The sequence below is a fragment of the Antechinus flavipes genome, chromosome 6 (genome assembly GCF_016432865.1).
Source record: "Antechinus flavipes isolate AdamAnt ecotype Samford, QLD, Australia chromosome 6, AdamAnt_v2, whole genome shotgun sequence".
Lineage (NCBI taxonomy): Eukaryota > Metazoa > Chordata > Mammalia > Dasyuromorphia > Dasyuridae > Antechinus > Antechinus flavipes.
Window position 1 is genome coordinate 180,520,119 of NC_067403.1, and position 24,376 is coordinate 180,544,494.

Here is a 24,376-nt window from a genome sequence, read left to right on the forward strand (position 1 = left end):
AACCGGAAGCTTGGGCCTGCTGGCCTAAATGGGGCTGGTGCTTCAGGGTCAGTGGGGGTGGAAGTTGGAACAACTCAATTTTTTGCACTCAATTTTCTCGCTCATCTCTCTTTTCTCTTCTCTCCCTTTCTCATTCTCCTTTCTCTCCTCTCTCCCCCTTATCTCCTTTTCTTTCTTCTCTTTTTCACTCTCCCTCTCTTCTCCACTCCAAAACACGGCTTTCGCAGACCGCTTCTGACTTGACAGAGCTCAGGAATTCTCTTTAACAGCACCCGGAGCAGGAAGGTCGCGGATTTCCCGGGGCGGGTGGGGCGGGTGGGGCGGGGCTCCCAGAGACAGAAAAGGGGGTGGGGGAAGGGGGAAGAGGCGGGGAAAGATTGGAGGCCGGGGCCTGCGACACGTACGTACGTTAGAGCCCCCCCCACTGCGCCGGTGCGAGTTTGACGCCTGCGTAGTGCGTCGGACTGTTGCGGAGGTGCGAGGATGGCGGCGGCGGCGGCGGCGGCGGCGGCGGGCCCTGTTCCAGGCTTGGACTCGGAGAGAGCTGGTGAGCCCGGACTCCGGTCGCGGGCCGTAGGCGGCGGCGGCGGCGGCCCTGAGGAGGAAGAGCGGGAGCCCCGGTGCCCGGGGCAGGAGCTCACTAAACATTCGTACTGGTTCGACCTTTGGCTCTTCCTGCTCTTCGACTTAGTGTTGTTCGTGTTCGTCTACCTGCTTCCCTGGTGAGGAGCGCCGACGCGAGGGGCGTGGGAGACCCGAGGGGAGAGAAGGAACTCAGCGGGCCGGGGAGTGGCTGGCAGGGAGAGCAGCGTCCGCTTGCGGCCCCGTCGCGGCCCGCGCTCCAGGAGGCCTCCTCAGCATCTCCCGGAGCTGCATGCGCTTTCCCTATTAGAGTTGGAGCTCCTGGGGGGACAGGTGCCACATTGGTCCTTGGTTCCTTGGCACCCCCTGCCTGGGGGAAGGGCCATTCTGATGTGGGGATGAGATCGTTATGGGGGTGGGGGATGTCTTTCTGAAACCTCGGTATTCATCGTCGGCTGGTATAGCGAGCAAGATGAATATTGCTGGTGAAAAAATGTATGACACAAAACTTGTCTGCGAAGCCGAGGGTGTGCCCGGGAAAAAACTGATGGCTGTGTTCATTTTACTGTGAATTTGCGGGTTTGAATGTGAGCACGGATGCTGTGATACTTGTATTGAGTTTTATTGTTGCACTGTCCCAACTCTGTGCCCTCTTGGAGGTGGAAAGCCCAGAGTGGGCCAGAAAAAAGGGGATGAAAAGTGGGCAGCTGTGGGAGGGCCCAGGTTAGTCTGTGGTAACTTCTGCAAGAGCAGGGTGGGACTTTTGATTTGGGGTACACGATGATTGGAGGAAGTTGAGTTGGGATCAAGGACTTTGGAAATACATTCTTGTCTTTACTGGCATGCTGGGATTTGATGTTGAAAAATAAGTAGCTGTAAGGAAATTCCCGAGGGGAAAAAAACCTTTTCTTCTCTTCGGTTCCCTCTTTTTTAGTTCTGTAAAATAGCATTTCTTAGTCTCCTAAAATTGGTCTTTGGTAACTATGCACTTGTTTTGTTTTTAACTACTTGGAATTTGTCCTTGGCAAAAGACAGGCTTAGATTAATTAAAAAGGTGGATAGCAGTGAGGAAGTAGTATTTATGAGAATTTGGAAGAACATACTTGCAAAGGAGCTAGCTGTGACTGAAGTTTCCTTCAGTAATCAGTGTCTTTTTTGTTTTGAGGATATAAAAAATGGTCCCTAACAATTATTCCCTCATGCAAATTTATGACTCAAAACAGCTGAGTGTAAAAAAAATGGAAGATTTGAGTTTTCCTGTCAGTTCTTTCTCCTAGTAGTTCATTATTATTAAACTAATTCAGTAATATAATTCTCAGAATGAAGCGCTTTTTTCCACCCTCCTTTTCTCAGTTTCTAAATAAGAGGGAAACACCATTTTAATTTTCAGGTATACATATGTACATACATATACACATATGTTTGCCAACTAATTAGGTAATAGTGATTATCCTTTAAAAATTGTTTACAGTGTTTTAAAATTCTAAAAGGGCAGGAAAATGGTTAAATAGAAAATTACTGAAGCACCTGTGTTTTTGTTTTTGTTTTTTTACAGAATGATTAAGGTGATTCCTGTATAGACTTGATGTGCTGGATGGTTTTTGAAAATAAGGTGTTCAAGAGTTTCCAACAGCCATGGGACTTCCTTCTGTTCTGCAACAATCATTGGATCTTCTTATAGTCTCAGAGATACTTGTGTGACACTGTATTCAGTGGGTAACTAAGCTATTGCTAAATTGATACAAACAGCCTGCAGTTCATGCAGCAATAACTTTTTTCAAATGTTTAATGACTTTAAAGTGGCTTGATATAATGGAACATTTTTACTTATTAATTATATCTACATATATCTTTGATATTTAAGAAAAAATGTGGAAGTATCTGTTATTGGATTTCTGGATTACTAGGGGACTAAGAAGATAAAATATATCAACTCCTTTGGCCCTCTTTAATATGGTTTAAAAGGGAACCATTTGGTGATAGTGAAATTATAGCAGTCTCCTTTGCAGTTTCTTGTATTATTATTCTAGGCTTTTTTTCTTATTGTTCTTTACCTCATTTTCCCCATGCCATCTTCTAGGACATTCTTTAGCCTTACAAGGTTCTAAACATCCCTACATTTGGAAAAGGAATAAGATACTCAAAAAAGCCAAAGTATTTTAATGGAGGAAATTAGATCTACCACTCCTCTGTCCCACTCTCCAAAAATGTTTCCAACATTGTGACTAAAGGTTCCTCTCTCCCAGAACTGGAAGTGAACTGTATGGAAAGCATAGCCAATAAAACTGGCTAGATGGTAACAAACTTTATGACTTTTCTGAACTTGCACCAGCACTTCTTTCAAGGGCTTGGCTATAATCAGATCAGCTAAGGATAGCTAGGTAGTATAGTGGATGTAAAGCTGGGCCAGAAGTCAGAAAGAATCATGTTTCTGAATTCAAGTCTGGCTTTAGACACTAGCTGTGTGTTTTTCTTAGTTTTTTCATCTGTAAAATGATATGGAAAAGGAAAAGGCAACCAACTCCCATATCTTTACCAAGAAATCCCAAATGGGGTTCGCAAAGAGTCTGGCATGACTGAAAAACTGAACAAATGATCATTAGGGTCTAGTTGTCCAGCAATAGACAATTAGTTTTGTTTGCATTTCCCATAAAAGCAAACAAATAGCCAGTGTGTCTCCCTCCCTCCCAAAAAACACAGTTCATACATATCAAGAACACAAATGCACAATCTAATTTAAAACTTATTTACCTTTTAACAATTTTAAACTAGAAGAAAATGATTTCCTAGGAAAATAGAGCATTCTAAAGATAGTTTGAAACATTTTTTTCATTACAAGAACTGTTCAACACATTACAAAAATTACCATGAAAACTTCATAATCAAATTATAAAAATAGGCACCCTAAAATTAAAATCAAAAATTTAAAATGTGCATGATAAATTAGCAATTAGAAATTCTGCCTGCATAAGGAGTATACATTCAAATATAAAAAGTAATGACATTTTGTAGTTTTACCACTGCTGTGTAATTTAATAAAAGCTGTAAACCAAAGGCTTTAACTAAAAGTAGTACCTGGAATAAATAGCCTATTTGTATTTGATAGTTGGTATACTCAGTGTTGATAAAGTGCCAATACCAAAGACCTTTCAAATATCTGGAAATCAGGATTAATATAGAGTTGAAAGCAACAATTGCACTCCTTTCCACCATACATTAATGAATCTTTTGAAATGCTTGAAGTGAGTCAGTCTATTGCTGATGTTCCAATTATTTAAGCAGCAAAGTCAAACTTTATATTATGTACAAATGTCAATACTAAAAGCTTTATAATAGAGCTTTGGATAAAAGATAAAATGCATTTTATTTGGTCTGTTCAAGTATTTCTAAATTGTTTAAAGATATAAACTAAATTATTGAGAGCAGTAGGAGGAGGACTTTCAAACCTTTGAAAATTTTTAGAATAAATGGAAGACAAACATAAGTCAGGCCAAGATTTGGTTACAAAATAAATATACAAACTTTGTACAAGTAATTAATTTCTACTATGCTAAAGCATAGCAATTTACATTATCTCAATATTTCAGAGTATTCTCAAATACTCTTAAGTACAATTTATGATCAGGTGATTCAGAGAAAAATAATCTGCTTTGCAAATTTTAATAAAAATTCAATTTAAATAAATAAGCAGATTTTTTAAAGTAGAATTTTACAGACATCTTGGAGGCTCTTATCAGCCAAGGAATCATCCCTGGACATGTGACCGACCAAGAAAGAACAAATAGCAGCAAGAAACGGATTGTGAATTTTACTAGTAATATAAAGTATTGGTGAATATAAACTATTGTGAAGTATCCGTTTTATCTTTGGTAATTTTTAATTCTCTAAATCTAGTTTAGCGCCTTTTCCCTTCCTTAAACATTCTGAAAAGCTGCTTCCTCAATTCTTATTTTAAGGTAGAAATTGTAAGATACTTAATTAGCAAGTAGAGTGAAGAAGCAAGTAGTATGTGAACAATTGCATTCAAAATGAGGGCATAGTTAATTAGGTCTCAGGTAGTATACAAATTCCAGGTTTTAAGACCCTTTGCAGACAAAAAGCAGAAACATCACATATCTTCAGGATTCTGTTTCATTTACATACATATGATATAACAGCCCAAGGCCACAGGCTTAGAGCAAAAGAACTGTACTTTGCTCTACTTTTTTTATGCAAAGGCTAGCTGGAATGAGAAGATATCTGCTTTAAAATGCAAAGAATGATTCAGAATAACATTTTATTAACACTGAATTCCAACTGACCATCTGAAGAGTAAATTTTCCAAATTTAAGGATAGACATAGAAATCAATTTGCTGGATTATTAAATGAAGTTCACAATTTCTGGGAAAAGATTCAGGCAGCCATGGAAAGTATTTATTGGTGGCTCACAATAAGGGTCTGGCGCCATTTCATAGCATTGGTTATTAGCTTCCAAAATACAACACATAAACAACACCTTCAGGATTCACATAAAATTAGAGACAACAATTAATAGATAAAATCTCCTAAAGGTTAATATCCGAATATTTTTAGCTTACGTGACTGAAGTAAAATTCATGGCATACCAAACTCAGTGGCTTGATATACATCTATGCTACTGCTGAAGAGGCATTCTCAATAATGGATTTTCAATGAAACACAAAAATAGAGCTCTAGGAGGGAGAGATTACTTCCCTTCTGTTCCTGACTTTGAAATTTTAGTGTCGAAATCATTCATGTTTAAGGCTTTTTCCCCTCCCAAATACTATAAAAAGGATAAAATTTACACATTAATCTATTTAAGACACTTGAAGGTATCATAGGTAGTAGACTATCATAGAAGTCAAAAAACAAACAAGATTATGGGTAAAACCTCTGGCAGTTTACCCATGAAAAGTGCTTCCTTATAAGCAAATACTGCTCTGACAAGCCGTGTCATATTAGACACATGGCAACATTGATCAGGTATATGTAACTGCTGGTGAGTTGCATACACATTTATCTAACTACCCTGAAGGTTACTGGCTGACTATACACATGGTTGCTTGAACAGTTTCTGCAGCAGCTTCTGACGCCTATGTGCACAATGAATCCCAAGGAGTCCCATTTATGAAGGGTTAGAATGCTGTGAACACAACATCAACAAAGAAGGGCCCAGGCCCAACAGGTGTCAAAGCGTCAAATGCCAAGGCTTGCAAGCTTCTATTCTAACTCTAACTCTGTTTCACCCCAAATCTCATCAACTAACTTGGTTGGTTCCTACTCTACTGTCTTGAGTGGACTGAGTAGTGCTTGCTTGCTGACCTTAGTAAAGTCTCTCTGTGTTGCTCACATAGCAGGCCAGGCTTATACATTGGCTGGCTCCAAATCTTCATGGAACACAGCTTTCAGCCTTGTTTCAGTTTGGGATAGAGATTTGTTACCATTTTTGTCACTGCTCTCTGAAAAACAAAGCCTAGGTCTCTGGCAGTATTTCAATCTGTACGTGTCAGTCATACAGTTATCAACAGAAAAGTAAGTGGTAAGGGAAACTAACCCAGGTGGCTCTGGCATACTGGCCCATGCTTCACTCTGGGGAACACCTTTACTAACTGAATCCAGAGGGATATGGACATCAGTGGAAGGGCTGGATCGGATTCTCGGTTTGTACTCAGCAAGTTCTTTCCCTTGGCCTATTTCTTTCAGTCTTGTTTCTGATCCCACCTGGGAAGGAATGCTGATGGCATGCTTCTGGAGGCTTGGAGGCTTAGCTTTTCCCCTCCCTGAGAATTCTTGCTCAGGGCTGAATTCTTTCTTCTCTGACCGTGACACTGCCATGGCTTTAGCATACCTCTTTGGAGGCAAAGGAGGTGGCAAACTCTGGCAAGTGGCAGGTTCTAACACCCCAGAGTTATCAGAGGGGCTGACAGGCTGCACACAGTGAGTGACAGTAACCTGCTTAGCAGAGCTGCAGAGTTCTCCCAGACTTTGCTGGGCAAAGGATTCAACCACTTTCATGTGTACTGATGATTGGGATGAGGAGAGAGTCTCATCGCTGTCAACTAACTTGGTTGAGGCAGAATGATCAGGGATGTGAAAGGGGACAGATCCCTTAGCACTGAGCAAAGATGGACCATTTTTTTCAGGCCTTTCTGAATTAAGCCTTTCAGGAAAATGACATTCATTTGAAATTTCAAGCTGCTTTTCACTTGGTTGGGGGATGTATTCTCTTGTATCATGGTCCTTGAAAATCTGTGGATTCGATGGGGACAAAAACTTCTCACTGGTATCGTGCACATGAAATCTAAAAAATAAAGGAAGAAATATTAAATATGGAGAAAAACCATTTTCAGACATAAATGTGTGTTATAACCTATATGTCTGATTTTCTGAGACACCATACATTTAAAATACTTAATGTCACATTGAAGACATAATTTGCAACATTTCTGAGTATGTTTGATCTGAGCATTTAAAGAAAAGTTATCTATAGCTGCCTTAATAAAAGATCACAGAACCTTAGACTAAGAGATGAGAGAGAATCAATAATTTCAGAGCTCCAATTCAGTTATTTCTCTGTCTCTTCAGATGAGAAAACAGACTCAGAGTGACTTAACCATTTTTCCATTATTGTCCCCGTCAGCTGTCTGACACAAATATCATAATTTTCTTTTGGGCTGAAATATAGCATATAGGATTAAAGGTAACAACAACAAAAATGCAGAGGCATCCTGATATGGTGCCCATAAGTGCTGGCCTGAGGAAGTCAGGAAACCCTGACTTCACATCCCCTTTTCATCCACTCTGGCCAAGTCATTTAACCTATCATTGCCCTGACAACTGTCAGTTCCCTGAAGCTCTATCAGCTATGAAAAATTTAGTAATTAGGAGCAATGAAGAAATTGTAAATATTCTAGGCCAGGGGCTTAAAGCCAAATAATAAATCCAGTATTTGAAGAGCTTGATCTTTTTAATAGCAATATTAAAACAAATGCAATCATTAAAGGATAAGATCAATTGGTAAGTACTTAATAAGCACCTATTATGTGCCAGGTATTGTGCAGAGTGCTGAAGATTACCAAAAAAGAACAAAAACTAAAAGAAGCCCATACCACAAGGAGCTGACATCCTAATGTGCTTGTCTGGTTTGCAGTTTTTCTCCTATTGAACACTGTATGGCTAAGGTATTTTTCTTCTACAATAACATACTGGTTCTCTTTGGTGACAGAGCCTGCTCTTTAAAAAACATTACTTAAAAATAACAATTCTCCCATCAAAATGTGGGGATTGTCACATTGTATAATTATTAGGAAATAATAAAAAGCATTTATAAAGAACTGCCTTCACTGCAAGATTAAACAAAAGGAATTTCAATAATACAATAATTTAGAATTTATTTCTATCATTTTCATTACCTCTTCATTAAAGGATTCTCTAATTGTAGATGCAAATCTGGATGGAAATCAGGGGGTCCACAGGCCATTTCTGAAATCTTGATGTTTTCTCTCATATCTAAAACAAAAACAAAACCCCATCAAATGTTTAAAACTATTCCTCAGAATATTCCTTTTTTGTTACCTTTAAGAGGAAGATTTTCACTTTCACTTGGAGCTAAACAAGACACTGCCAGATCTCATTTGCCATTGAGAAACAACATGATGCTGGATGGAAGACTGGCCAGGGAAGGAGAACCATAATGCAAAATGTATTTAACCATAGGCATAGGTTTTCTGTACCTTAGTTTTCTCAGGTGAAAAATCAGGGAGCAACCCTTAAAAGGGCTGTTAGAACTCAAGTAAAATCTATACAAAATGTTTTATAAATCTTTAATAATAAGTGTTATATAAATGTCAGCCATTTCCCCCACTACCACTACTTGTACTAGATCTCTATAGTATCTAGCCAGGCCTTAGCTGTATCCATATCTAAAGAGTTGGAAGGGACCTCTCAGGTGCCACCAAGGCTAAAAGAGCACATGACAAAGAAATCCCACAGATTATGTGTCTCAAAAATAAGTGAAGGTGGCCAAGGAGAGGAAGTCTCCTGCTTGTCATAGCAGTCTATCTCACTCACTTGGGCACAACTCTTACTATGATATTCTTTCCTGACTTCCAACTTAAATTGGCCTCTTTGCAATTCTTTGCTCTCTGAGGACTCCTCTATCTAAACCTTTCAAATAATTTAAAACAGCTACCATAATCTGCTGGTTCCTGCCCCCAAATCTTTTGCAGTTTAAATGTGTCTAGTTTTTTCAATCAGTCCTCATAGAACTTCAACTCAAGGCTCCTCCTGATGGCCTTCCTCTGGACTCCAGTTTATGTCCATTCGTCAGACATGGTGCCCAGAATACAAGTAGTGGTGAAATACCTGCTAAACTGCTCTAATAACTTGGCCCCAAGTGCTTTTGGCCCATCTGGCTCCCAAGCCTGCCTCAGATAGCACCAAGCTCGTGTGGAGGCTTAGCCCAGGCACTATCTTTGAGAAGATCCTTCCAAATGTCATCTCTTTCCTTCTTTCATGACTTAGTTCTCATTTTGTGCCTATTTATTTGTGAGTGTAGTAGAAATTCAACTTCCCACATTCCCCAGGAAGCTGATTTTTTTAAAATCTAAAATGTTAGGTGCACAGGAGGAATTTAGTTAATGCTTACTGAATTGTATGCAGCTGGAAGGAATCTTAAGAGAAAATTTATAGAAGTGAAGATCTAGACTACCAAAAGGACTTGCTCAAAGTCACAAAATAATAAAGTTGGGATTGAAACTTGACTTGATATTGAGATATGACTTTTGTATAGCATTCCCAGTTACCCTATCTGGACTCAGTCAACCTCCATTTGTAATAGGAGGCGCAATATTCAGAAAATCCCAACCTGTGCTCAGTTAAGAGAGACCACTGAGCTTCAGCTGCAAGAAACAAGTCCCAGCTTCCAAACCACTGACCAGACTGGTGGATGTGCCTTCTAAACACTGCATGTGTTATTTGAGAAACTGATGCCTTTTGCTTGAACGTTTATTTCTGAACATGCATTTTCCTTCTCTAACCAGTGATTCATCTGTTGAAATGGAAACTTTAAAACCAAAACAAATTTTTTTCCTATGTAACACAACACTTATGAGATCCAACAATGGTTTCCCACATCCACAGTACCCAACCCCAGCAAGGAAGCATGTGTAGGTTTTCAGTTCTGCTGTGGGATCAGGTATAGAGCCTTACAGTTATATAACAAACAGTGGATAGTCTTAAGAACACCACCACAAAAATCTTGGTTTAGATGTAGTAACACTTCTCCTTGGCCAACTTCATTTGTCAGGTACATAATCTGTGAGATTCTGCTGTCATGTGCCTCTGTCTGCTGAGTTGCTTTAGTGTTTTCAGGGAATGTAGTAATTATAGCTTAGAGCCTAAATATTCTGGACAACTGGATTTTAGAACTAAGTTTCACTTGTAGCAAATCCATTTTTTTCAAAAATTGGATCTTACCTTTCCAAATGACCAATACATTTAAAGAAACTAATTTTTTAATCTTTTTGCCACCAGTGAAGAGTTATAGCAGAAAAAGAACAGAAGGAAAGAAGGGAGAAACATGGAAGGAGGAAGTGAAGGAAAGAGATGGATAGGAGGATTTTTTGGATGTACACACTCAGCACTCTGCTGGAGGAGCTCCACCTAGCTCCCTCTACAGGTACAGCAACTAACAGAAGGGAAAAGAGGAAAAAAAAAAAAAGGGTAGGGTGGACTGAGGGAGATCATGGTCAGAAGCAAAACACTGGTGAGGAGGGAAAGGAAAGAGAAAAGTATAACTTTTTTACTGTTAATGTGAATGGAAAAAACTCTCATAAAACAGTAGATAGCAGACTGGATTAAAAGTGAGAATGCTGCAATGTATTGTTTCCAAGAAACACATTTAAAGCAGAGTAATACATACAGAGTAAAGGTAAAACGCTAGAGCAGAATCTATTACGCTTCAGCTGAAGTAAAAAAAAGCAGGGGTAGTGATCCTGACCTCAGATTAAACAATAGCAAAATTAATCTAATTAAAAGAAGGAAGGAAAACATTTTGCTAAAGGGTATCATAGATAATGAAGTAATATCAATATTAAACATATATGCACCAAGTAGTATAACATCCAAATTCCTAAAAGAGAAATTGAGAGCTGCAAAAAATAGACAGCAAAATACTACTAATAGGGGCAGCTAGGTGGCGCAGTGGATAGAGCATTAGCCCTGAAGTCAGGAGGACCTGAGTTTAAATGTGGCCTCAGACACTTAATAGCTATGTGACCCTGGGCAAGTCACTTAACCCCAACTGCTTCAGGAGGGAAAAATCATCAAAACCACAAAAAGGCACTTCACTTCAACGAGCCTTCTTTTCAGTGAAAACTTTTGTCAAATGTAAAAAAAAAATACATTGTGTGTATGTGTCTGTAGCAGGAAGAAATAATAATGTAGAAATTTGTCCTCCATCATAATTACATCTTTTCCTTAAATACCCTTACTCACTTGTGTTTCTGCCCCAAATATGATGTACAAGCTGCAGGGACATGCTTCAATATCATATATGAAGAAACAGAAACAGGGCTTCTAGGAATCAAGATGGCAGAGGAAGTAATAAATAACTTTAACTCTTCCACATTCACTCCAAACAACCATAAAATACCCCAAAACAAATCCAGGAACAGCAGAACCAGCAAAAATATAAGGAGAAACAAATCTTTGAGCCCAAAACACTTGAAAGATTTGCTTAAGAAAGGTCTATCTCACTTAGGGTAAGTCCAGGACAGGAAGCATCCCACCAAGCCACACCTGAGCAAATCAGCAGTAACTCTTGAACCCCAGAGTGGTAGATCAGACAAACACAAACACCAAGACACATTCACCCTGCTCCTCCACCCCTGCCTCAGCAAAGCCAAGGGACCAGTCCAACTCCAGCTCTAAGAAACACTTCATGCTTCAGCATAGCCCTGGGCAAAGTGGCTACCTCCAGTGACCAGATTTCATGTGCTTCAGCAGACATGGGGAAAGAGGAAGCCTCCAGTAGCCAAATTCTATGTACTTCAACAAACCCCCAACCAATGAGATAACCACTAACCAGATGCCTAAGCAAATAGACAGCCACCAGCATTGGGGCCCTGTAAATATGCTTTAGTTGTATCCCTGGGGAAATGTAGAAATACCCCACTGGCCTCAGTACACAATGAACACCACCACTAGGACCCTAGTTCAGCAACAAGTAAGCTAATAGAACCTATGGTCTCCAGCAGTGATAGCCACCTCCTATCCCATCCCTCATTGCAGCACCAGACACAAGGAACACTTGCGGGCATCAGGATAATATCAATGCAGCGCCAAGTAAAAAGCCAAGGCCTGCAGCTCCTGGCACAACAATCCTGAGATGATTCCCCTTCTACCATGGGACTAGAGCTCAAATTTAAAAGAAAAGAAAAAGGCAAAAAAAGAGGGAAAAAAAAAAAACCAAACAAAAAAAGAATTTGACCATAGAAAGTTATTATGATGACAGGGATGATCAAAACATACACTCAGAAGAAGCCAATGTCAAAACATTTATGGGCAAAATCACAAAGAAAAATGAGAAGTGGCCTCAAACTCAGAAAGAACTCATGGGACGACTCAAAAACAAAATAACTTAAAAAATCATATAAGAGAGAGCAAAGAAAATTTGGGCAAAGAAATGGGAGCGATGCAAAAAGAGTCAACACCTTGGAAAAAGAAAGTTTTTAAATAAACTGGCCAAAAGGAAAAGAAAGTACAAAAGCTAATTAAAGTAAATAACACTTTAAAAGTTAGAAATGGACAAGTGGAAGCTAATGATTCTATGAGACATTAAGAATCAATCAAATAAATGAAAAAGAATGGAAAAAAAAAAAGGAAGAACATGTAAAATATCTAATCAGAAAAACAACTGACCTGGAACAGAGATGCAAGATAGAGAATATTAGAATCTTTAAACTATTTGAAAACCGAAATGAAAAGACCTAGACAGCATTTTTCAAGAAATTATCAAGGAAAACTGTCCTGATATTCTGGAATCAGAAGGCAAACTAGGCATGGAAAGTCACTGTTCATCTCAGGAAAGAGATCCCAAAATAAAAACTCCAAGGAACATTACAGTTATTTCAAATTTCAAAATTATAAAATCAAGGAAAAATACCACAAGTGGCCAAATGTCAGGGAGAGACAAGACTACACAGAAGTTGGTAACTATAATATTAAAAGACCAGAGGTCATGGAACACAATAATCCGGAAGGCAAGAAAGCTAGGTTTACAACCAACAATCATCAGCAGAATTAAACATACTACATCAAGGGAGACAATGATCATTCAATAAAATAAAAGGATTTCAAATTTTTATAAGACCAGAATTAAACCAAACATTCTTGACAAAGAGACCTAACTCAGTTTCAATTGATCAATGATGGACAGAAGCAGCTACATCCAAAGAAAGAACATTGGGAAATGAATGTAAACTGTTTGCATTTTTGTTTTTCTTCCTGGGTTATTTCTACCTTCTGAATCCAATTCTCCCTGTGCAACAAGAGAACTGTTCGGTCCTGCACACATATTGTATCTATGATATACTGCGACATATTTAACAAATGTAGGACTGCTTGCCATCTAGGGGAGGGGGTAGAGGGAGAGAGGGGAAAAATCGGAATAGAAGTGAGTGCAAGGCATAATGTTGTAAAAAATTACCCTGGCATGGGTTCTGTCAACAAAAAGTTATTATAATTAAAAAAAAAAAAAAACACATTTCATCTCTAACGTCAACATTCAAGAGAAGCCAAAACAGGTAAAAAGGAAAAGAAAACATAAAGGATTCAATAGAGCTAAACTCTTTTGATTCTTACACTTCTTCAAAATTGCATCACTAGTGGTTTAGCAAGAAGGAATATACATAGAAGATACAGGTATAAGGTGAATTTACAAGAATGATAAAAAAAAATAAGGGATGAGAAAGAGGAGTACATGGGGTATAAAAGGGAAAGGATAGAATATGGTAAATTATTTCACATGAAGAGAAGGGAAGACTTTTATTACAGTTGAGGGGATGATGGGAGGGAGAGCGATGGGCATCACTTAATCAGTTGATCCATCTTATCCAACAGGGAAAAGGGGAGGAAATTAACAGAGGTATGGGGACAAACAGAAAGGAGGGCAGAACAGGGAAGTGGTAAATAGAAACAAAACATTGGTGAGAAGGGAAACACTGGTTACATGAGAGAGGATAAACAGGAGGGAAACAGGAAAGAGGGAAACCATAATGTGAATATGAATGAGAGGAACTTTCCCATAAAACAGAAATGAAGAGCAGAGTCGATCAAAACCCAGAACCTTATAATACAATGTTTACAAGAAACACATTTGAAGGAGACACACATAGAATAAAGAAAAGGGGCTGAAGCAGAATGCTTCAGCTAAGGCAGTTAGATGACACAGTAGATAGAGCACTGACTCTGGAGTCAGGAGGACCTGAATTCAAATCCAGATTTATACACTTAAGACTTCCTAGCTATGTGACCTGGGGAAGTCACTTAATCCCAATTGCCTCACAAAAAGAAAAAAAAAAAAATAGAAAGACTTAGATAGAATGCTTCAGCTGAAGTTAAAAAAAAATGCAATCTTGATCTTAAAGTAAAAGCAAAAACAGACCTAATTAGAAGAGATAATTAAGGAAAATATATCTTGCTAAAAAAGTACCACAGGCAATAAAGCAACATCAGTATTAAACATATATGCATCCAAACTCTTAAAAAAGGGAAAAAATAGTCATCAAAACTGTATTATGGCAACCCCAACTGTCCCCTTAGATCAATAAATCCAACCAAAAAGTAAGAAAAACTAAGGAGGCAAACAATATTAGAGATGACAGACCTTTGGAGAAAACTGAATGGCAAGAGAAATGAATATACATTTTTCAGCAACACATGACACCTACACAAAAAACATCTATGTAGGACTCAGGAATCCTCAGCAATCCTAAGAAAAGTACAGCACTCCAGAGGCATAATTAGAAGCCAGGCTGTAGAAAAGGGATCCAAAAAAACCAGCCAATTGCATAACTTCTCTCTGCTGCCATCTCTCAGTGATTTCTGCTTTCTTCAAGAGCTTCACATACCTTCCATCTCTTATCTGTTGAGTTAGTAACTCCAACTGTCTCATGGATATCTCAAACTGGATATTATCCTGGCTTCTCAAACACAGCATGTTCAAAAGAGAATTCATTTTTCTTTCTTCCCAAACCATCCCCCTCTTTGCCCCCCATTCCAAAATCCTCTCTCAAAATCAAGGGCACCATTATCTACCTTGTCACCCAGAACTACAATGTTGGTGTTGTCCTTAACTTATAACTGTCTGAACCTCCACATATCCAATCCAATACCAATCTTGTTTCCACCTTCTCAATATCCCTTATAGATACACTTCTTCATTCACATAGTCAAAAACCCTAGTTCAGGTGCTCATCACCTCTTGTCTGGACTATTGGTCTAACCTTCAGACTTATCTCTATGCCTCAAGCCTCTCTACCTGAATCCATCCTCCACTCGTAGCTGCCAACACAATTTTCCTGAAGTGTAGGTCTGACATGTTGTCCCCTAGTTTAAAGAGCTATACTGTTACCTCCAAGATGAAATAAACTAAAGTTCTTTATAATCTGAAGGTAACTTTTCTGACACTTTACTCCCACAAATTTTAAAATCCAACCAAACCACCTATTTACAATTCTTTTAATACACTAAGCCACCCTCTCTGTCTTTACACCATTTTTTCCCCACCCCTCCAATGCTCTTGTATATTCATCTCTATTTCTTGGTTTTGCCAGCATCTTTCAAGACTCTTAGTTCAAATTCTGCCCCAAAACAAAAGCCCCTTTCTGGGCCCCCAAATTTATAATGACCTCTTCCTGCAGACTACCCAGATATTCCTTATTCAATCTCTTATCACTAAAGCTTGACCCAAGAGCTGCTTTCTCCACAATGCTTTCTCTGATGCCCTAATGTTAGCATTCTGTCAAAAGACTGTATCCTTGATATACTGGCTTCACACTGACATGTTATTTAATCTCTGCCTGTCTCACTTTTCTCATGTATAAAATGGAGTTAATAATAATTAGAAGAACCTCCCAGTACGGTTGTGAGGGCAAAATGAGATATTTCTAAGTTGACCAAAGTTAATGAGGCATAACTATGACAATCTCCATCCACCAAGGAGTTATTAATTCATAAGAATCAGAAAAATAGGCTCTTTTCCTAGCTGAGCTCATAGTGCTTCATGACAATGTTTGACTTTCTGCAAAAACAGTATAATGAACACTGGTTTTATATAAGCCCACAAGCATTACAATGTACCCCTCTGGACAATATAATACTTCTTTTTTATGACCTCTGGATATGAGAACAATTCTAACATCCTAGCAATCACATTAAAAAAATGGTATTCTACCTAGTATTTTTTTTAAAGGAAAACCAGTTTAGAGTAGTTTATCCCATAAAAATAGAATTATTAACTTTACTTTAATGGTATTTCAGAGACAGTGTCACTGATCCCATTAATCCTGGTAAGGGTTTCTATGGCAGCAGCAAATAACTAGTGACCTTCCCTGGTATGTCCTACATCTAGAGCTGAAAGACAGCTAGTCACATCTCCTCATTTTACAAAGGAGGAAATGGATGCCCAGAATAGTAACAAGACTTACCCAGGTCATAAATGTTGTTCAGAGGTGAGATCTGCACCTAGAAATCAAGGCTCTTTTACTTCAGCTAAAGGGGACCAGCCTCTGAACAAAATGAGTTGAGATCCAGACACTTTAATGGGAATAGGCAAGATGGAGATACAAGCCTTCACTCATGTTGTCATTCCTCAGGCTAAGTGAGATAAATCAAGAGATGGCATAATGATAACCCCTCCTAGCCCGTGAGTTATGAGTGCTCACCATGAAAACACAATCATTAAAGATGGGGACAAGACCAAGAAAAAGATGGCCTACTATTATAATTGATGTTATCTCAAAAAGCACCAGATAGGTGTACACCTGTGACAACTGTTTAAAGAATGACCTGCCTCCCCAAGCCTTGGCAGGATGATCAGGGTGTTATAACTAAAATCTGTGAATGGACTGTGCTAACTTGTCTCATGGACAAACTAACATTACAAATGATGCAATATGATTCAGGTCAATTCTGGGAACATGCCAGTTTTCCTTTACAATAGTTTAAACTTCTTTCTAGTGTGAATTCTGGGTAAATGAGAACTAATTTTTTCTTTAGATCCAAATAAGGCCTCCCCTTCATAAAGAATACATTGCTCCTCACATTTGTTTTGTCCTTGGAAATATGCAATCTGAAGAAACTAGTTCATCTCTATCTTCGTACAAATCACTGACAACACAAGGCCCAAACCTACTGCAGTAATCTTACCAAGTAGAACACTGTCCATGACAGCTTCACAACGGATGGGCAGCAGGAGGCAGCAGAACCTTATAATATATGTATAGTGTTTTCTGTGCTTCTGGGGCTCACTGACAGCAGGATTCCAACAAATTTAAAAATAGATGTGTTATTTTTCTCTTCTGCTGACACAGACATGCATGCATAGTTAAAACACAGACTGGAATCTTTACTGGGAATTTTGGGTCTAGGTGCTATGCAAAACCAAAGATGACAGATTTTAACACCACACAGAGCAAATCACTAGAGCATGACACACTGGAATGATAAACTAATGAAAACTCTGATTAGGTATCCCAGAGGAAAAAACCAAATCCTGACATGTTCCTGTCCACAAAGTTTATCTGAGTAGCCTACTATTCTGGGAACAAAATGCAGGATTAACAAAGCACACTAGGCACATGTAATGTGTTCTTGTAACATTTTTAATTAAATAGTTAAGGCAAGTTACAGTAACTTTGAAAAAGTGAATATATAAATAATTTCAAAAGGTATACTTCTTAAGAAAATTCTGAAATTGTAACTGCTACTTTTATCTCTAAGGTTGCCAGTTTTCAAAAGGAGAAATGGAGAGATTTGATTATTTTAAAAGCTATAATGTAAAACACAACATGTCAAAAAAAAAAAAAGCTGATAACTTCTTTTTTTCACTTTGACATCTAGGAACTGACATAGGTGAATAAAAAATAGATTTTAATACTTTAAAATGCTAAATTTAAAAATACATTTAAAAATCAAAGTATACTAAGTTTTCAAGTGATATAGCATTTTAGAGTAAAATGTGGTTTCACAACAAAATCCACAAGTTTATCTTCAAATAAGTTGTCTTGCAACATTTTTAAAAGCTACTAGGGAAAAGTGGCCAGTGCCTATTATTTTTATTTATATAGTTCAATGTTTGTTTTTGTTGACAGTTACTAAGTTTAGAATACATCTTTAAAAAGAAAATAGTACAGTTTTTTATTACTCCCCAACGAGCATGGCCACCTAGGTTTCTCCCCAAATTCTCCATACCATATCCCTCTAATCCATCTTTTATAGTACTACTATTAATGCTGTCCTATCATCCTGGTCCATAATTCTGGATTAGGCTCAAAAACTTGCCATGGCTTGCAAGTTGCTATTTCCTAAGTAAAATACTAATGCCCCAATAGGGCCCTTGCCCCACTGAAGTCCTCTCACTGGCCTACCTGGCTTCTCCCACCCATTCTGCATCCTGGAAGACCTCACTACTCACTGGCCCCTGCATAAATTCAGTCCTTTCAGACTTTCTTCTGCTTATCTACTTGGATTCCTTCCCTTCTTTAAAGCTCACCTCAAATATGACTTCTATGAGCCACCATGTCAGCTTGTTTATAATCCATTCAACAAAATGTAGTCCAGACACAGCTTGGTAGAGCTGCCCGTGCCACCTGGGTTAGCATTAATGGTAAAAGAGTTATTGTTTTCCCTCCTGACACTAAAGTGCTTCTTTGTAGCTTCTTTGTTCTAAGTATAGCTATAACTTCTAGGGTAGTTGAACAGTTCTGCACAAATTCTCTTCAAACACTCAAAACCAGTTCACATGTTCTTTATGATACTAAATGAATACTTCCAGGTTCTTTAAACCCACCCTCACATGGAAGACTCTTAAGGCCTTTCACCAGAACAGAGCAGATGTTTTTTAAAAGTCAACTACAACCCATCCCTCAGCACTGCTGCTAAGCTGAAAATGATTGCACAGCTTTCTACTTATTTAGGATGCTGAGACTGAGAAGACAGAACAAAGAATTTGTGAGTTGGGAGGGAGTTCAAGAGTCACTTTGTGAAATCTGAAAAAGACTCCTCTTTTGTAACATCTACACTAGTCAAAGATGTCAATGATGATAAATGTACTCTCTCTCATATTAATAATAACTAGCATTTTACAGAGGGCTTTTAGGCTTATGAAGCACTTACCACCACCTTGGAAGACAGGCGCTATTTTACATTTCAGGAAACTGAAGTAGGCAGAACATCCTACTTGCCTAGAAGTCTGAGGCTGGATTTGAATTCAGGTGTTCCTGACTCTAGTCCCAGTACTCCATCCACTGAGCCCCCAGCGAGATCCCTTTACACTAACTTTTCACATTTCTTCTCTCAGTTGAGGTTTCATAGCCACACTGTGGGCAGGTGTTACTTCACTTTTATTTTTAAAAATAACTAATGCCACAAAATGCTGGCCGTACCTGTGTGAGACCCAGAGAACTCAGACCTCCTGTCTCCTAGCTAAGAGCCACTAAGTGCTATCTCCAGTAGCATCCCAGGTGCTCTGGTAAAGATCAAAGTTCTAGTTTTCAAGATCACTTTCCAAATTTTTGACTGTCTCAGATTTTTTCAGCCACCACTCCAAAGAGATAAGGACACAAGCATCTATTGCACGCACAGTGTTGTGCTAGGGTCACTCAAAGACATGGTCTGACCCCTCCCCCCCCAATAAGAGCAAAGAAACAAAAATATAGATGCCTGGACTGTGATAGAGTCCCTTGATTGTCACCTCATACCATCCTCTTTGAGGTTTCTTACAGGGATGGCTTTAGTCCTTCAATGATCTATCTGCTAATACCTCCTCATTATGGAGAATGGAAATGAACTGTTGTTGGCTGCAAGGGAGTATATGTATATGTATATGTACATTCATACATTTACTTATTGCTCTATTACTAGCACTTGGCACAGGCATACAACAGGTGCTGAACATATGTTTTATTGGTTAGCTAAGGCCTTTCCCCATCTGCTGGAATCTTGGTTTTCAGCCCCTTCTATTATGCACCCATCTTAGACTCTTAGTTAGGATTTCCACGAGGAATCCAGGAGAGAACACAGGCATTAGGTTACTGTTCTTCACCATGGGAGCAAAACCCTACTAGTCCTGGCCAGGCAAGGCTGAAGTTTAAATCCACATGAATTAGACACTATTTCTGCCTACAAAAATAATTTTAGTTGCTAATGGCCTCCATTTGTTTTGAAAGCAATCCAGCTAGTATTTAAGTGGCTATTATGTGCAAGAACAGTGCCTGGGCTTTAAAAATACCAGTACTGAGAATGAAGCAAGGAGCTGATGTTCTAATGACGGCATATCTAAGGAGGTACAAAATACACAGAAAGAATATACCCAGAGTAGTGAGGGAAGGAGGAAGGAAGGCCGTTGGCATAGATAGATGGGAGGGATTCAGGAAAGGCTCATAGCAGAATATAGGGCTAAGCAGTTCCTTCTTAATTTGAGAGGAGGCCAGAGCAAAGGCATAGAGATAGAATATCCAGTTTCACATGTGATGAACAGAAAGAAGGCTAATTTGACTGGAGCAAAGAAGACAGGAGGGAGAATGATGACTGATGAGGATGAAAGGAAAGGCTATAAAGGCATTTTTCTATTCTATCTTAGATGCAATAGGGAGTCCCTGGACTTTCCAGTGACAAATTAGTTCTGTGCCTAAGGGTAATCAGTGGCAACCAAGTAGCTCTCCATGACCACCACTTTGAGAAGACCTCCTGAATCAGGCACCTCTTCTTCTAGTTCTACTCACTGGATATCTTTTTCCCATCCTTCGCAAGTATCTACCCCAATATGGGCATTCTTCCTTCGGGCCTCCTTAGCCACTTTGAATGTGTTGTTTCCCCCAACAACTGTAAACTCCAATAGAGCAGGGGCCATTTTGCTTCCTTGTTTTTATATTTCTCTAGCACTTGGCATAATTCTTGGCATAGTTCCAAGTATGGTGAAAATTGTTTCTGAGCACCCTCACATTTTCAAAGTCTCATCTATCTTTTAAAAAAATAAATCATCCCCAAGAACAATATGATGAGTTTATTCAGATTTGTAAAAGCAGAAAAAATTCATATTACAAAGTTAAAAACAGCTACATTATCTAAGAGCAACAAGCACAGTCAGTCTACAGTTTGAATTATCTAAGTTAGCTAACTTTTAAGAAACAACAACTCTACAATTAATATTTGACTTTGGGGGAAGAGGCATCATGTTTCTCACGATGAAAACCAAGACTCAAATCTCTGGGATTATCAACCCTGAGAGTTACTTGGAATAATCTCTTCCTTACCAAAACCTCAATATCCAGCTATAGCAGCACAGCTATTTTAGTACGTGCCACAGAAAAACACATTAACACCCAATATTGATAAATTATCTATATTTAGACAGGAAGGATGTATCCTTTGATAGCAGAAGAAAAAGAACACTATTCTGAAAGCTCTCAAAGGTCTTAGGCATGACCTAGGCATACCACAGAGAAATGTCTGACAGAAAAACTCATTTAAAAATATGATTCTCAAGGCAAGGACCGAATCACAGTAGGCTTGGAATCTATAACTAAACTTACTATCTATCATCTTGGATACTTTCCTGAGGCATCTGTGGAGGTAAGTTGGGGGTGGGGAAAGAGTAAGAGAGGAGAACCTAAGCAGGTCTAAGAGACCAAACTGAAGAGCCCATGATTGACCAAGTGGTGATTTCTATGTCTGTTATCCATTAAATATTATGTTTAGAGAAGAAATGAGCTATATCTATTAAATTTTTGACAGGAAATGTCAGGGCAATTCTTGCCCAAGGACCAGCCCCGCCAAGTTTAGATATGTTCACACAGCAACTCTCAGATTCAATTATTAAGTTAAAAAAGAAGCTGTAATCGGTGTCAGTAAAAGGCAGTTTATTAGGTTAACACACAATTGATAGAAATTATATTTGTGGTTTGTAAACCTGTCCAAGTATAGACTATTTTAAAATACAAATAAAGGAAAAGTGCTTTAGAGCAATTTTTAACACCACCCAAAGCTTTGTGCCTCTTTGTTGATGACAACCAGGAGACAAACAATGCTTTGTAGCTGGGAGTGAGTTTCTGATTGTTGTTCAAATTCACTGTCTTCTGGGGTGATTTCTAGCCAACCTTTTAGCTGTCTCCTTTGATACTCAGCCAAAGAAATATTTATCAGGCCCTGGACCCTGTGAGGCATTTTAATTTGGGAAAAGAAATCAATTTATTTTGGGCAAATGTATCCTCTCAATATGACATCATCTGATGAAAACAAAATAATTAAAGGTTTCATTATAATCAATAACATATCTATGGCTTTATTTGTGGTTTTTTCCCCAAAAGTCTAAACAAATACACCTATTCTTCATTCTGAATGAAAAATAACTAAAAGAGGGAACACTGAGCAGGAATGGATGTTCTTTGGAGAAAGAATAAGTCTCATATCCCATATTAAAAAAAAAAAAAAAAAACTGAACCAACTAAAGAAAGAGATTTTATCTTTGTGAACTGGAACTGACTACTATTTAAAAGATTGAAGGATGAGTGAAGGTGATGTGCTCCAGGTACTGAAATTCTACAGAAATTTAAAATGCCAATCTGGGAAGATCAAGAAATTTCTCAAAGCTACCATTTAATCATGTGGTTCCTCTGCCCCAGCCTTATTTCCTTTTTTTAGCCTAGACAAGTGCATAAGAACAGAAGAAGTTGGTGGCCCTGGCATGCTGCCTGTTGCTGTTTAAAGGACAGAAAGTCCATCAAAGCTGATTCCTGACTTAAGGGGCAATTCTAATACTGCAAGTATAGGAGTGAGCCTTTTAATCATTGGTAAAAGATGAGGGTCTTTGATCATATTCCCTTCCTATTAACCAATTCAGAAACTTAACTAGTGTTTCAAGTAACCAAATATGCTAGGAAGCATCCTGGCTGAGAATGAGTAAACAGCCATTGAAGAGGATCTTCACACATTTGTAGTATGTTTGAACTGGAAGAGCTTTCCGTCTGATCACCCTTTTCATTTTGCAGATGAGAAAAATGAAGTCAAGAGGATTTCTTCAACTCACCTCATCTACTGAATGACACATGGCCTACACTCCACATCTCCTAATTCCCAGCTTGAGGGAGATCTTTTGGCCACCAATATATGTGTGGTCTTTGGATTTTTCTGCCCATGAGAATGAACTAGATAGCTTTTCAGTTCCTTTCCAACTGAGACAATGATTTCTATAACACCAAGAGTAGGGACTTTTCCCTTATGTTAAAAGGTAGAGGAGTATCTTGATTTAATTAAATATAAAGTAAGTTATTTCCTCTCTTGTCTACTTATAATATTTTTTTTTGGGGGGGGGGAACTTTAAAGACATGTCAAAAATAAATTTATTAATACTCTAAAAGTTTCAGCAATCAACACAAAATAACATAAGAAAGAAATGTAAAAATCTTTTTTTTTTTTTTTTTTGCTGAGGCAATTAGGGTTAAATGACTTAAGTGACTTGCCCAGGGTCACACAGTTAGGAAGTATTAAGTGTCTGAAAGCAGATTTAAACTCAGATCCTCCTGACTTCAGAGATGGTGCTTTATTCAATGCACCACCTAGCTGCCCTATGAATGTAAAAATCTTAATGTCCTGAATATCCCAAACTAAGCCAAAAAATACTGTGAAAACCAGAGTACTCCACAAAAAAAAGAGTATTCATTTCTTTTTGTGTACATAAATTTCATGAAAATAAGATAAACCAACTTTTAAAAGATCAAACAAAATTTTCACGTTTTATATTTAAATTCTTAAAACTTCTAGAGAAAGTTTATACTCTAATATGCTCCAATCTTGTGTCTAAGTAAGGAAGACTCAGCTCAAAAACAGGAAAGCGTTAAAACCAGACACTTATTATTATCTATGTGATCCTGGGCAAGTCACTTTTTTGCCTCAATTTCTTCAAGGAATATCAGTGTTAACTAAGTGTAGAACCATCTAGAACAGGGGAACATGTGAAGCAAAGAGATTACCTTGGAAGCCAGTGTAAAAAATCCAAGCATGAACTAAACTGGCTGCCTTTATAACCAGAAAGAAGGCCAGAAGGTGGGAAGACAAGGCTGTGAGAATGGGCCTAGCACCTAATCACCATGTTGGCCAGTTGAAGACTATTTACCGGGTTGGGGGCAGGGGCATGACTTTCTTGAACACATTAACTCTAAAGGATGAATATAAACATGACATTTGGTTTTTTATTGCTACTAATAAATGAAATTCCTACCTTCCAGATGGTCTTTGCACTGTCGGGAGTTTTGTTGCAAACTGTCTACATTCAGTTTACTTGATTGAATCTGGTTACTGTAAAAATAAAACAAAACATCTGGCTTAAAAAAATGCAAATGCAGTAAGAAATTCTTCTAATATCTTTCTTACAATATTCCCAACAGAATTATATGACTCAGTTTTTACACTCTCCATGGTGTTCCAATTACTACAGAAGTAACGTGTATAAAGAATATGAAAAATAAATTGCTGTGCCAAATATTTAAAATAGGGGTGATGAGGATTTTCCTC

At 38.3% G+C, this 24,376-nt stretch overlaps 2 protein-coding genes across 2 annotated transcripts in view; one reads left to right on the forward strand and one right to left on the reverse strand.

Moving 5' to 3' along the window:
• Window positions 1-445: 445 nt before the first annotated feature.
• C6H4orf3 (chromosome 6 C4orf3 homolog) lies at window positions 446-2,886 on the forward strand. Its single transcript, XM_051966233.1, has 2 exons — window positions 446-722; window positions 2,138-2,886. Coding segments are annotated over exons 1-2 (240 nt in total). The 5' UTR covers window positions 446-483; the 3' UTR covers window positions 2,139-2,886.
• The window catches only part of USP53 (ubiquitin specific peptidase 53), a 72,000-nt gene continuing 50,260 nt past the window's right edge, over window positions 2,637-24,376 (reverse strand). The window contains exons 14-16 of the mRNA XM_051966235.1: window positions 24,084-24,160; window positions 7,996-8,092; window positions 2,637-6,884 (exon numbers count right to left, since the gene is read on the reverse strand). Of these exons, the coding sequence (XP_051822195.1) occupies window positions 5,948-6,884; window positions 7,996-8,092; window positions 24,084-24,160 (1,111 nt within the window). The 3' untranslated portion in view covers window positions 2,637-5,947. The remainder of the gene's footprint in view (window positions 6,885-7,995; window positions 8,093-24,083; window positions 24,161-24,376) is intronic.